The 14,350-nt window shown below is 35.2% G+C and overlaps 1 protein-coding gene across 1 annotated transcript in view; it reads right to left on the bottom strand.

The window, feature by feature from the left end:
* Nucleotides 1–7,142: 7,142 nt before the first annotated feature.
* The window catches only part of ORC5 (origin recognition complex, subunit 5), a gene marked incomplete at its 3' end in the record, with an annotated part of 31,709 nt that continues 24,501 nt past the window's right edge, over nt 7,143–14,350 (bottom strand). The window contains exons 12-13 of the mRNA XM_009573235.1: nt 14,066–14,113; nt 7,143–7,253 (exon numbers count right to left, since the gene is read on the bottom strand). Of these exons, the coding sequence (XP_009571530.1) occupies nt 7,143–7,253; nt 14,066–14,113 (159 nt within the window). The remainder of the gene's footprint in view (nt 7,254–14,065; nt 14,114–14,350) is intronic.

Here is a 14,350-nt window from a genome sequence, read left to right as displayed (position 1 = left end):
CTACCTAATTTTGAGGTACTGCTGCTCAGTACTGCCTAATGGGTGTATAAAGCAAAGTATAAAGCATCTTGGAATTCAGATGCATGATACACTGTAATTATGTCTTGAATCAGCTTGCAATATTATCTATGAGATCAAAAAACTTTTTTTTTTAAACATTCAACGAGAAAACAAGAAATCTCACCGCAATACAAACTTCAATCATGAAGTTCTGAATGCTAAGCTCATCTGAGAACAGGATAGAAATATATTCTACCAAGAAGTCATCCCACACAGGTTGCTAACGTTTGCTACTTCTCAATTTTATCAGGTAAAATTTTAGCACTGACTCTACCTGGTTATCCAGAAAAAAGACAAGCACAACACTTCAGAACTTCCACAGTAAAGGGGAAACAAAGAAAAGTGGTTTCAGAAAAGAAGAACCAGAATCAGCATTTTCCCGTATTTTGCTTGTTTTCAAAAAGACTAATGACAAAAAAATAATCTACTTACAGTCATATAACCAGCACAAGAGCATGTTCTGTATTTTTCACACACTCTAAAATAAAACCGGCTCCCATTCATCTTCGTTCTGCTTCGTAATAAGGCTTCTTAGGGAATAGCGTAGCACAACACACATTTTTAACCAGACCTTTTTCTCTGGAAACTCATCTACCTGCTCACTTTTCAATGGAGAGTATTCTATTAGTTGTAAACACTCTAGTCAGATCAGTTGTAAAATGGTCCTATGAGCAGTACCCGCAACAGCAAGGAAAGCTGGAACACAATACAGGAACAGCTGATCTAGCAAAAATGAGTAATTCTCATTCTGCCAAGAGTTGTCAAGGGTAGAATGGAAAACTTAGTATTTTCGAACATTAAAACAATCTGAGCTTTTCCATTTGAAAAAACTGTTGACAGTATTCCTCTTTATCAAAGTTGCTACATCAAGGGGATCTAACATAATGCACTAACAGAGTTAGTACTACAATCGTGGTATCTGGTGTCCAGAAAGGCTATGCCACAATAAAAGCAAACCCTTCATCAAATAAGTACATAACAAAACCAGACATCTTTCCAATCTTGCAATCAGAATTTTACCATAGCTGGCAATTTACAAAAAAAGGGCAGTTTAAATATCAAATTCTCATGCTCCTAACACAACAGGGACAAAACAATCTTGCAGGCAAATTGCCACATACTGTTCCAGTTTACATATATAATACCAGCTATTCCTTAATCTATACATGTAAGGCAGACAAGAAAGCAAGACAAAAAGAAAATAAACCTCTCACATTTTTACGCTCCAGGAAAGGGCACTTCCCTCCCCTGTCCCCCCGCCTTTAATTAAAGGAAATTACATTCCTCTAGCTCCCTCCAGCTGGAAGCGTGCTATGTACATCAGTGTTTTTGTGTATTTCTAACAGAACCATATCATATTGGCACTTAACCACGACATCTCATATCTGCAGACTTATTCTAACTTCAGATAAAAAGCTCTTGCTAACAATTTGCAATGCTGTTTATTGTTTTGCCAGGTTGGAAAATTTTGATTTTGTTAACCTTCATTCCAAATTCTTATACATTTATAACTACATTAGTTTTATGAATTTGTGGTACTCTTAGGGAAATTCAGATGCTTTTCTTAGATCCAGTATCAAACAGGTAAGAAATGTCTAATAAATGAAATACAGACTATGATGTGTAAGATACCTGATGTGTCACTATATACCCACAGAGATAAATAGCCTTTGTAGAGATGTTTCCTAATGCACTATAATCAGAAGTGAATTCTAACTACACAACTACCTGAAAATATTTGTTGAAAATAACGCGTAACAGTAAAACCAAACCTGATTCTGAATGTAAGTACAGACCAAACTTTTTTAAGACGACCCAACAGTCTAACTTTAATGCATTAGAGTGAAAATGCAAACAGAATTGAAGTTACTGACCAGTTACCTATTCAGTAATTTTCAGTTATAAGTATACTCTGAGAAGTTATCACATCTCTCTGAACAGATGTCTTTCCAAACATTCAGGGATGTGTTAACAGGAATACAATATGCAGAAGTATGCAAGACAAAGGGTTTAATTCCATTTTACCTAATATAGATAACATCATAGCTCAAAACTACACGTAGAACTGGTCAATCCTCTTTATGAAAAGCATATTTCACAAGAAAGCAGAAGCAAGATAAAACGTCTAGAAAATGAAAAATGGTTAGGAGAACTGATTTGAAGAAGCAATTGAAAAATCATTTTGGTAGAGGAAAAAGTATTGGTTAATTTCGGCTTGTAAACCATAACTGTAAGAACAAAATATCTACTTACTTACTGGTTGTGATATGAAATTAACAACCCTGGTCCCCTTCAATGTAAAATGAGCTGATCTAATTTAAATCGGTGCTGACAATTCTTGCACGATGTTTCGTGCATAAATTCACCCATGTGTCCTATACTAAGGCACTTTTTATAAAGAGAATAATGTTATATTTCTGTCTAAACGTGGGAAACCTAAAATGAAATACTACTCTTCTACAAAGCAGAACTGAGTAGACTCTCAGAACCTTTGCAAAATGCACTTGTGGTAGGCATTACAAAGTTTCTCTCTCCGTTCTGTAATAATTGCACTTGGACACAATGCACATTTCATATTCTGCACAGTGGCTCCACGTGGACACACAAATCATACTCCTGGTTGTTCCCTAAGCCTGAAAAAGCATCAACTGCTGTACCTAGGTAAGGAAACCCTATGACTTATCTGTTGTTGTACCATGCAGAGTGCATACCCCATAGTTGCACTGCTTTTAGCATTGTGTGAAAGTACATCTGCGTTTTTTCACCACTGAAAATAATGTTTTCTCTTTTAAAATACTTCAGCCACATGCTCAACCTAGCCATATATCCAACCAGAACACCAACTTTGCGAGTTCTGTCCCAGGCACAGAACGTAACTGCCCAGTGGTGGTGGCAATATCATCTTCAATCTGTTAAATTATTACACAAAAGCGCATCTGAAGAAAAACATTTAAAGATCTTGTCCTCTGAAATGGTTGCAGAAATCAATAGTGCTTTAACCTCCGTTATCTCTTGGTTTAAAAACCAAGCAAATAAATTCAAAGAAACAAATTCAGTGACATGTTACAGTAACATAAAATGTGTTAAAAAACAGTATCATGACAAATCAGAACTACTAAGAAAAACAATGAATATTCTGGAGGGAAAGGAGCACTGAAAACTTCTCAAGTGAATATAGACCTATATTCACGTATGTGCTGACATGAACAGTCTAAAATAAAAAAAATATTCCTACTTTAACTTCCTCTCAAACAATCCTCACTAGATGTGTGAAAATTTTATTTAAAAATAGCACAAAACCAAGAGAAATTTCAGCGTTTAAGGGGGTAACTGAAACAACTTTCACTTGCAGAGTGGAAATTTGCATGTTTGGGTTTTTTCCCCTGGTGCTACTCCCCTGTACTAGTTAGTGAGGAAAAACAAAATCAATGAGCCCAATTCTTTCTCATGTAACGCAATTACAGCAAGAAGTTACAGCAGGAAAAACTTAGTCTCATATCAATTGCAAAGATCACGCTTCTGAAAGGAACACGTTAACTTTTTGTTTGAAAAAAGTATGAGACTATTTTAAGGACTAATTAACATTAAAAGGCAAAAGTTAGATTAAGATTCAAATTTTAAGTTGAAATTCTATTTAGCAAAAATGAAACATTTTCAATAAACCCTAGCATTAAACAGAAAATTGAAATTTTGCTGCTTATTAGCATAGAAGTTTCATTTTTGAAAAGCTAATAACCAGAATTTTGGTATGAATAGAAATTATGCACAGAAACAAGAAGCAATAAGAAATACCACGAAATCAGCAATATGACAGATCTTAAAGCAGCTGCTAGTCCTTCTTGAATCTCAACTGAGATTGTTGATCAACTTTAAAGCCAAGGCATGCTATTTTCTGACGCTACATGGGGAAAATTAGTAAGTATTTGGTTCATGTACAGCCTTTCAGTTTACAAATTAAAGAGCACATAAAATTAATGTTGAATCAGTTGAGAAGTCAAATATTTGATTTAAAACATTTTAAACTTCTGCACAATTCAAGAATGATTTCCATGCTGTACACACAAACAAGAAAATAAAAGCTTGTGATATCAAACAGTTAAATGTATCGATACTGCTAAGGATAACCCAGCTGCTAAATATTTACTTTATTTGAAAAATATATTTACAGAATAACTAACGGCAAAAATCAGTGGAATATAAATTGTTTTAAACTATTCAAGAAAAAAATGCAATTAAGTATTATGCCTAGATTAAACTACTTCCAAAATCTATTTTAAATTCTGTTGTATTTTATGTTACTTTACATTAGACATTTCAAGAATTTTTACTTAAAATTTAATGTAAGAATTGTTTTCATAATTAATTTTTTTTTTAAATTTATAAAATTTTCTTTTGGTATAAACAGACTTAATTTCAACTTCTTTGCCCTAACCCGGTTAAGGTTTAATACAACCTTTTTGTATCTTTATAGCTTAATCTGCATATATTCAGAAAAATAAAGAACTACAGCTCTTCTTTGATAACACTGCCATCTAGTGTACACTCTAAATTAAGATGAAGCATTTATTTGAATTTTTTCATTCTGCAATGTAGTCTAAGGGGGAATTACACTCCATGTACAAACTATGTCTTCAGTACTACTTAACTGTGCATTGGAATAATGACATTTGTTCTCTCATCTTGAAATGCATGTTAAATATGCAGACATACTAATTTTGAAAATATTCAGTAAAACTCTAATACATTCACTTCTTAAGTATACCAAGATGTTTTTGATAGCCAAAAATAAGAGAATATACTGCTAACATCCTACACACAAATTTTACTATGTAGTGCTCCCAGTCTTGTCATCATCATTCCCTTTCACATTACTTGAATAAATTAAACTGAAATTTGCTCCTTGAGACTGGTAAAGTTCAGGCAAAGCTCTAAATTTCATAGTTGCAGTTGGACAGTTGATTGTTTTGCTTCTTGCCTGTTCTTTCATCTTATACCTTAAAGATTGCACTCTTTCCATCTTAAAAATGAGATTTTGTTGAAAGATCACAGTGGCAGTGTCTTCAAATGCTTGAAGAAAGAAAGGCAGAGAGAAAGAAAGAAAGAAAGGCTTAAAACAAGAAGCACCTATGTGGTGAATTATCAGTAGGTTTAGAGCACAAGTGAAACCAATCTGAACATTACTGGGATTGTTTTTATAACAGTCTCGTAAGACTCCATTTCTTACTGAACTAAACCTAGATCAATCATTGTTGATAAATTAACATCATTAAACAAGACGACCGCCTCTTGCCTCAGTATTCTGAGTTTCAGCTTCCACACTTCGTGTCTTAAATCAAAAAAATGCACTACCTAGAGCAAAAGACAATACCAGCATCCTGTAAGGAAAGGTGTGTGACCAATGCCTTCACTGACAGACTTAAACCACAGACTTCACAGTACAGTGAATTAAAGAATCAACAAAAGATTCATAAAAAAGCAATTATCTCAGGCTGTATCTGACACTAGCCAGAAAAAAAAAAGAGAATAGATATAGCTGGCCAAATGTATGCATTTTTATGAACGCTAAGGTCCCTGTGTTCTTTGCACTCCAAAGTTGCTATAAGTAGCTACAAGGCTGCAGCCATCATCCAAAGTCTGGTCAGAAACTGCCTGCTTCAACAACCTTTGGTGTCCCTTCATATGGTATTTGCCCATAGGAAATTTCATGTAGCTTTGAAGTACTCACAGAGTTAGGGTTCCTTTTGAAAGCAAATAAAGTCCTGAGGTGCCATGAGACGACAGAAGAAAGGTAAGAAACAAGTACAGGATGCATAAACGTGTCTAAACTTGATTTTTTCAGCCACTTCCTGAACACCTCTGAAAGCTAGTCCACTGACCTCTCAAAGCGTATTGACTGTAAGCTGAAAAATCACTCATTTAATTACAAAAAAGTAAATGCTTGTATTAACAGATTTTTGAGGTTGTTGTCTAATAATTTCTCATGCCTCAGATTATATAATAACCTTTAATTAAAAGAGTTTGAGAGAAAACATTATGTGAAGGTGTAAGTTGCCTACTGCATCTGTAAAGCACTTGGGTCCCCACCACTATTAACAAAGATATTCACGTACCACTGATTAAATAAAGCGCTACAATTCTCTAGCTTCTCTATTGCCTGATTTTACAATATATATATTTATGGTTGGTTATTCTACAAAGTTGGGAGATAAATTTTGCAAAATGTTTGTGTGAACACTGAACAGTGATATTAAAGCAGTAGCAAAATTGTTTAGGTATCTTGAGCATATGTTTCCTAGAACTTTACATGAACGCAGACATCAGATTTAAATAACCTTTGGTTAAATTTGAGACCTAACAAGGAAAGGTAGAAATAAGTTAAGCACAACTAGAAAGCAGGAAAGAAATTGAGATCTTCAAAGGTGGACATGAAAGATCTAAGAATCCAGTTGACAATAGAAAACTATCTTTACTTACACAGAATAGGTATTTACATTTGACAAACCCAGAGCTCTAGAGAAAACTCTAAATTTACTTAATTCCACTCCATAACTCTATAGTCATGCTGCCATCTAGTGAAATGGGATACTGACTCTCTTCTGCAAGACTTCAAATTGGTCCAAATGAAAAAAATTATCCCTAAGATACATGTATTACAGCAAACATCTTTCACCTGCAAATACCTTATTCTTCCCTCTGCTCCTTCTTCACCACTACATTTTTGTAACATGCGTTACAAGGTGACTAATTTTGGCCACAGGACAGTGAACATTTATACAATTAACTTGAAATGCAAACAGGCTAACAGACTTCAATGAGAAGCCAAGTCACTAATCAACACAGATCACAGTCCAGGGTCAGGAAAAAGTTAGCTATTAGAAGGTTTCAGACCATTACACAGATAAAGTCTTGAATTCATAGCTAGTAATACAGATACATATTACTCTGAGCCTTCAACTTAAATTACTGTTGTGGTTGTTTTCTCATTACATTTAATTAGAATGATGACTTGCAAAAAAAATGTAAAAACTTTTCAAAAATTTCAGACAGTAAAAAGGAAATAAAGAAAGTAAATACATGCTCACCTGGGAAAATATATTTGCAGTTGGAGCAACTCTTTTGTCCACAATACTATATAATATTGCTAACAGTCTGTCCAGAGGAAATGGCTTTGGCCCAAGGAGGTGATTGCTGGTCTGCAACAGAAACAAGACTTTTCAATCCAAAAGATCTTTCCTGGAGTACCACAAGATGTTATTCTCACATCTTTTTAGTCTCTGGGGAGGCACTATAATTCACAGTAGTCTTTCACACAGCCTACTTGCATATTATGGAAAACACTGAATACATGCTTATTGATCAAGATAAAGATACAGACATAGAGCTCTATTTAACATTGCAAGAGTTCAAACTGCACAATAAATAGGAACATTTTTGAGCTATATCAGAGAATCTGATGCCAAATTTCCTGTCACTAGATTTATAGATTTACTTGTCCTATTAAATTACCTTGCCCAATCTAAGGATTAAAGAGGAAAGACTACATTTTATGGCATTCTCAAGATGCACATAGTTTTCTTCAGTTTATCAACAGTAAGACAAGTTAGGCTTCTTAAAAAGCACACAGAATTTCTAGCTAGTGAAAAAATTTCAAAGTTTAGATTTATTCTATTGTCTACAGTCATTCTATAATCCATGATCACCTAGAAAGAACTGTACATAACAGAACAATAGTTTTTACAAATCTATAAAACCATCAAACAACTTTTAAGTATATTTTTGTGTGTTTTGCCTACTGAAGACAAATATTTTACTGCCATTTACATTTTGAAAAAGCATAAAAAGAGAAGATTCTGCTAAAGTATCAGTGTATTTACTGTCTTTGAATCATTTTAGCCAAAGCCTTTTCTCTTCCTCTCACAGAGGTGCAAAGTCATAACAAGAGTTCCTCATCTTAAATGCCATACTAAACTACTCTAATAAAACAGCCTTATGGTCTAGAACATGAGTAGAGTAACTTGGCAATGGGCACCAATTGTAATACAGGAAATTATATTTAAACATAGGCAAAAAACTTTTTTACCCCTGAGGGTGGTTAAACACTACAACTTATTGCCCAAGGCAGGTTGTGGAGTCTCCATCCTTGGAGATATTCAAAACCCAACTGGGCATGGTCCTGAGTAATCTGCTCTAGGTGACCCTGCTTGAGCAGGGGTGTTGGACTGGACCGGAGGTCCTTGCCCACCTCAGCTCTTCTGTGAATTTGACTTTCTAAAACCAATTTTTTAAAAAAATTAAATCAACTATCTCTGCAGGGATAAAATGTATTACCTGTTCTTTTTTTTTCCCCCAACAAAATTGCTGAGTTTTTTATATTTTTGGCCCATTTTAACTTTTTAGTTTTCATTTTCTCTTTTGCTTCCTTTATACCACAATGAAAATGTTACCATTTTGATATCAAACCCAAAGAAATATTTTTTAATCAGGAAACTAGAAATCAGAACACTTCAACTTACTGTTTTACACAGGAAATGCCTTTAATACTATATTTCTATTTTCTTAAAATACACTCAACCATAGGACAATTCTGGCTGGAAGGGACCTTAGGAGTTCTAGTCAAACCCCTCCTGCTCAGAGCAGGGTCAGCTAGGAGGTCAGGCCAGGTTGCTCAGAATTTTACCAGTCCAGTCTTGGAAACCTCCAAGGTCAGAGACTGCACCCCTCTCTGGGAAACCAGTGTCACTGCCTGGCTGTCCTCATAAGGAAAAAGGTTTTCCTTATATCCAGTATAAAAATCTCATTTCAGATTGTTACACTAATTGTTTCTCACTCTCTCACCATCCACCATTGTATCATATAGTCTTGATGATCTCCTTGCAGGTACAGGACAGGCTGCTTTTAGGCCTCCCTTCTCCAGCTTGAACAACTGTAGTTCCCTCAGCCTCTCCTTGCAGGGCAAGTGCTCCAGCCCCTCACCATTTTGATACCCCTCTGCTGAACTTGTTCTGGTTTATTGATATGTGTCTTATACTGGAGGGGGGCAGAACTGGACAGAGCACTGAAGATGCAGCTCAAAGAGTGCTGAGCGTGAGCGCCCAGAGTGCATCTGCCTCCCACAAGTTTAGCTGGCTAAAATAAAGAGTTCAGCTGGCTGAGCCCAAGGTCAGCTCCTTTGCTGGTAAGAGCTACCTGCCAGCTACAGACAAACTCAGAACACAGCATATTTACTCAACTTTGCATTTACAGAGCTATTCTGTCCCTTATTCTTTGCACCATACACATTATCTTCACACCTCAGCTAAGACTGATGGGCATTTTAGGCATTACAGGTTATTGTATGTAGTGACATTGAATTCAGTTGAATTCACAGAAATATGAGTTCCCGATTTTTCAATGTTAAATATTTTTAAAATAACCAATTTTACAAAAAGGAGAAGTACAGTTCATAGGGCAGGACTGGGTAGTATTACAACTCAGGCAGCATTGTTAGGACTACACAGATTTACTTATGACCCAGACTGTCAAAAGTTCTGACAAAGGAAATACTTGTTTCCTTTTAAGTTTGTATTTCATTCTCTCTACTTTGACATCCAGTTTCCTTTTTTGTAGTGTACATTGATTTATTCTTACTAGCAGAGCAGCCAAGATTGAAGAGGAATTTCAAAAGAAAGTTTGTTTCAAAATGCTTCTGGGAAAGAACACCTCTCAAATATACAACCAGCACCTCTGTGGCGTTAGTCATCAGTAAAACACCACTCATTTCTTCAGCAAAACAAAAAGGTATTTCCAATACATGTTTTAACTTTTCAAATCCAGGAGGTGTCCCCAAAGCTACCTCTTGGCTAACAAAGAAAGCAGTGTGAAAAATAATGAAAACATGTAGTCAAAACTTTAGCACGGCACCCTCAGCCAGAATGCAGGTATGGTGTAAGTTATGAACTGTACAATCCCCTGCCCTTCTGCTTCTAAACACGCCAGTTTTGTGAAGCATATTCTTTACTATCAACAGAAAAAGTCAACAAACATACAGTAATTAAAATGTGTGCACTCCAAGCAGCTAGCAAGCACAGTTAGCATATAATAATCCCTGAAGTTGTTTAGTATACAGTTACTTCACAAGTTTCTTGCTCTTAATATTATCAGCTCTCTGCTTAGACAGAATACTGTTTTGAACTTTCAAATTATTTGAGAGAAATGCTTTCTTCAGGAAAAGCCAGAAGAGTTAATTCTAATAGAGTGTAATTTCTAGAAGAAGCACTTCATTTTTATTTCTTTGACAGAAATAAACTCCTGGATGAAAATAGGAATGATTTCAAAATTCCTCCAAACAGAACATAGTAAAGAATAAGATTTTTACAAATCTTCTGCAAGGAGCTAAGGCAGAATACTACATAGAATAGTATTTATAAATATCCAAGGGACCCGTCACCTCACTTAAAAACAAACAAAGATACCTTCCACATTCAGAAAACCTCTTCAAAAAGTTTTACAGCTGTCAAATTAACTCTGCGTGTCCCCAATCATCTTTCCACCTTGGCAATACACTCATTGAATGGTTCAAAAAAATCTTTTCCCCAGTTGCCACTATCTGTGCTTGTGCTTTTTATGTACAGTGTCAGAGTTTCATGTTCCCACTGTTTAACCGGCCTAAGTCTTTCACCATCCCACAACTGCAAGCCATGTATTCACATTCCAAAATTTCACGAACAAGAATGAGAACCAAAAGTGTTCTTTAAAGAGTAAAAGCTTAATCCAAACTAAATTACCTGCACAAAACGGTACAAAGCCCTTAACTTCAGGTGGCTGAATTTTCAACCTTTTTAGAATATATTTAAAGACAGAACTATACTTCTCACTTTTTTTAAGCAGAAAATATTTCTGACCTTCCCTAGTTGCTATATGAATGAAGCATCTTCAGTTGTAAGTTGGAAATCGTGAAACAAAACAATTGAAGCAGATATAGCAGACAAACTCTTTTCCAATAAAAAACACAGCAACACATTTGATCTTCTGACAGACTGACATCTGAAAAAGCATTCTTCTGCAGAAGTAGCTTTACCAGGAAGATCTCTCACTTGCCACTGAACTGGAAAAACATTGTTCCAGGGCAACAATGCAAAGAAACCCAACAAATTCTGCTGTTATCAACAAGGCGATTAATAGAATGATAAAGTCAGTTTGTCCCCCTCCTTCACAAGATTTACTTTTTCTAATAAAAAAAACCACAGCCTCTGGACTGAACGGAGTTAAGAATCAAGAAACAGATTTTTAGCCTGGCTGTACCTAAACTTTTAAGGAAGGATTTATTTCGTCTAATGTTAGCTTCCTGCCAAGTAGGTAGGTACGGCCAAACTAGTTTCCTAAGTTCCCATTATAGCCAGTAGAAATCTAATCAATACAGTTTATGGTGCAATTCATCTGACTGAACGTAGAACCTAATTTAGTATGAGACGAATCACACCCTACACTCCAATGACTGCATCGACTAGCTCTGCATTGTCTATAGAAAGACACCATCTTAGATGCAGGCACCCACTTGGAGTTAGGTGAATCTGATCTGTGAATCAGTCTTTAGACAAGCTTCTCTGAAGGAAAGTATATTGATATAACCTGTCACACCAACTGAAGCACTTAAGCCTTTATTTATAACACTACATATGTAACCCTTTATCCCTATATTTCAGTTTCCCTCATTATAGAATCACAGTACCAAAATAAACAAGTTTACATCTGTGTGATTGTATCTCTGTGCAAATATTTATAAAGGTTACAGTATAGTAAAAGTAAAAGAGGTCTGGAAGATCCTCTTAGGACCTGCAGTCCTGTTCCCCACTATTACAGCTACCATACCTCAGAAACTTTCAAAGCTGGACTGTGTTCTGACCTACAAGCAGTTTCAGTTTCTGGCATCAATACACAGCGAAAGAGTCCTTAACTATAAACTATAAAGCGACACTTAAGCAGAGAACCAGTGCTCTGTAATTAGATGCAAAGGTACTCTTGAAATGCCACAAAGTTCCTGTCCTATTTGTTAGTCTCTAAGACACACTTCGTTTCCTGCATGCAATCAGAGTTTATGTAACACCGTCAACTCAAAAGATATTTTCTGTTAACTATATTTGATTTACTAGGATTACGAAGTTCTAATTCTCTTCAAAGTAATACTAATTTTTAATACAACAAAGAGGTGCAAGAATTAGATCATTTGCAGTCTTAAAAGTCTTTCCTGATTATGCAAGTTACTTATTACTGTTGGACAACAAACCAAGCTTCTTTAACTGCACACATGTCTAATCATGCTTTCAGAATATCAGTTCAATGCTTAGGTTTTAGGGTAAATGTAAAGTCTACAGACTTTAGAATTAATCTAAATCTTTAGATTAGATTAATCTAATCTAATCTTTAGAATTAATCTAATTACATTTAAAATGTAACTGAAATCTTACTCATCTTTTTGACCTGAATTTTGTTTACATGACATTTATTTCAGTTACCCACATTTACAGTTCTTTCCTTAGTGCCTCCTTCTGTTCTGTTTTTCTACTTACTCAGCAGCATTTAGTTTTCTGCAGGAACAATAACAATATGAAAACCAATTTATCATTAATGCAGGCACTTCTGGACACTAAGTAGTGAACTCTGATACAACAAAAACAATGACACAAGAGAACAAGCTCTACAGTACAGTTAAGGTGATCACAACTTTGGTATTTCTTCCTCAAATCTCTATTTTCCCATTTCTTTTACGTTGCCAGTTGTTCCCATCTCACTAGTTGTTCCCATCTCATCATCCAAGTTGGAAATCTATTGCCAAGAAAGAATAAAACAAAACACCTTTCCTGCAGATGATGCAAGGAAAGAAGAACATTTTGGTCTAAGATACAATAATTATTCCTTCTCCTGAAAATTATTTATCAACTAATTAAGACGTGGAGGTATTTCAAGAATATAGCAGTCCTGAAAATAATTCAATGCTCTGGAAGTTCTCAGGAGTTCACGTGCCAGGTGCAAAACATGTGCAGGACACATGCATTCAGAGACTTCAGAACTTTAAATTTACATAAACATCTACCTAGCGGTGCAACACATTGCACTGTTGAAGTAAAACTATGCTCACTTACACTTTCACGTGCAAAAACTGTGCCCCTACAAAAATAACAGAACTTGGAAAATAGTCCTGGATAGCCAAGGACTCTGTCCTCCCGCAGAAAAATTAGGGAAAAGGCTACAGGCAGGATCAGAAGCAAAGGATTATTAGGCTAAGTATCATATTAAAATTTTTCTCATATTATTTACACTGCCTGTAACATAGAGAAGAAAAGGATATAATGATTGTTTCAGCAGGGATTTAGTGCTGTCTGCACTGCTCTTCATTTACGGATTTGTTTAAAAATAAGTCAACATGTTACAAATGTTAAAATTTGATTTCTCTTTTTACATTAGATATAGGTATTTGCTTTTCCTAGCATATCAAGCCTCTGTCAGTAAAAACCAGTACAGCTCCACCGAAATCAATGATATTTAGCTATTTATAACCATGAAAAGGTTAGTTAATAGTCTGATGGAATCCTAAACAACAGACAGGAGTGCAAAGTTTCCAAGCCTCAACACACAAACTTAAGCTCTTATACCTCACTGCATCACTGGGAACTAAAATGACTTGACTTTCGAAACTAACCACCTAGTACTCTAACATCTTTGAGAGAAATTCTGGTACCTGGCTCTTCCATGTTTTATGTCCTTTAACTAGCTTTATTAAGCACATTTTGTTATAAACAAAAATACGGCTTTAGGAGACAAATTTATGCTAGTTAGATTTCAATAAAATAAAAACGTATGTATCATACAGAAATTTGTATCATATGAAACAAATGCACCAATAATTGTTATTTATGCAATTCTGTTTTTTCTACAGTAAACAATAAGGCAAAACAAAATACAAAACCAACAGTACAGCAGAGAGAAAGTATTTGTTGCCAAGCTCAGCTTAGAAAGATAAAATACATACCTTTTCATGTTTCTTCATAAAGTTGGTCTTTCTGATTTTCCCATGATGCTATAAACAACAGACAAGAGCAAATATTATATGTAAATTATTTTATGCTCCTTCTATAGCAAAGACAGAATCAAAACAGTCAACAAAGAATTGTATGCTACATATGGTAGTATGCTGGTCCGGGTCTGCTTCTTTACTACACCTCCAGTATGTGTCTCTTATGTTACTAGCAATCCTTCTTACTAGAAGCCCTAAAATTACAGTTGCCTTACTTCTTGCTTCATTGTGTCCTAAGTG

This window comes from Fulmarus glacialis, unplaced genomic scaffold, assembly GCF_000690835.1.
Source record: "Fulmarus glacialis isolate BGI_N327 unplaced genomic scaffold, ASM69083v1 scaffold47802, whole genome shotgun sequence".
Lineage (NCBI taxonomy): Eukaryota > Metazoa > Chordata > Aves > Procellariiformes > Procellariidae > Fulmarus > Fulmarus glacialis.
This window is presented reverse-complemented; position numbering and strand designations above follow the sequence as displayed.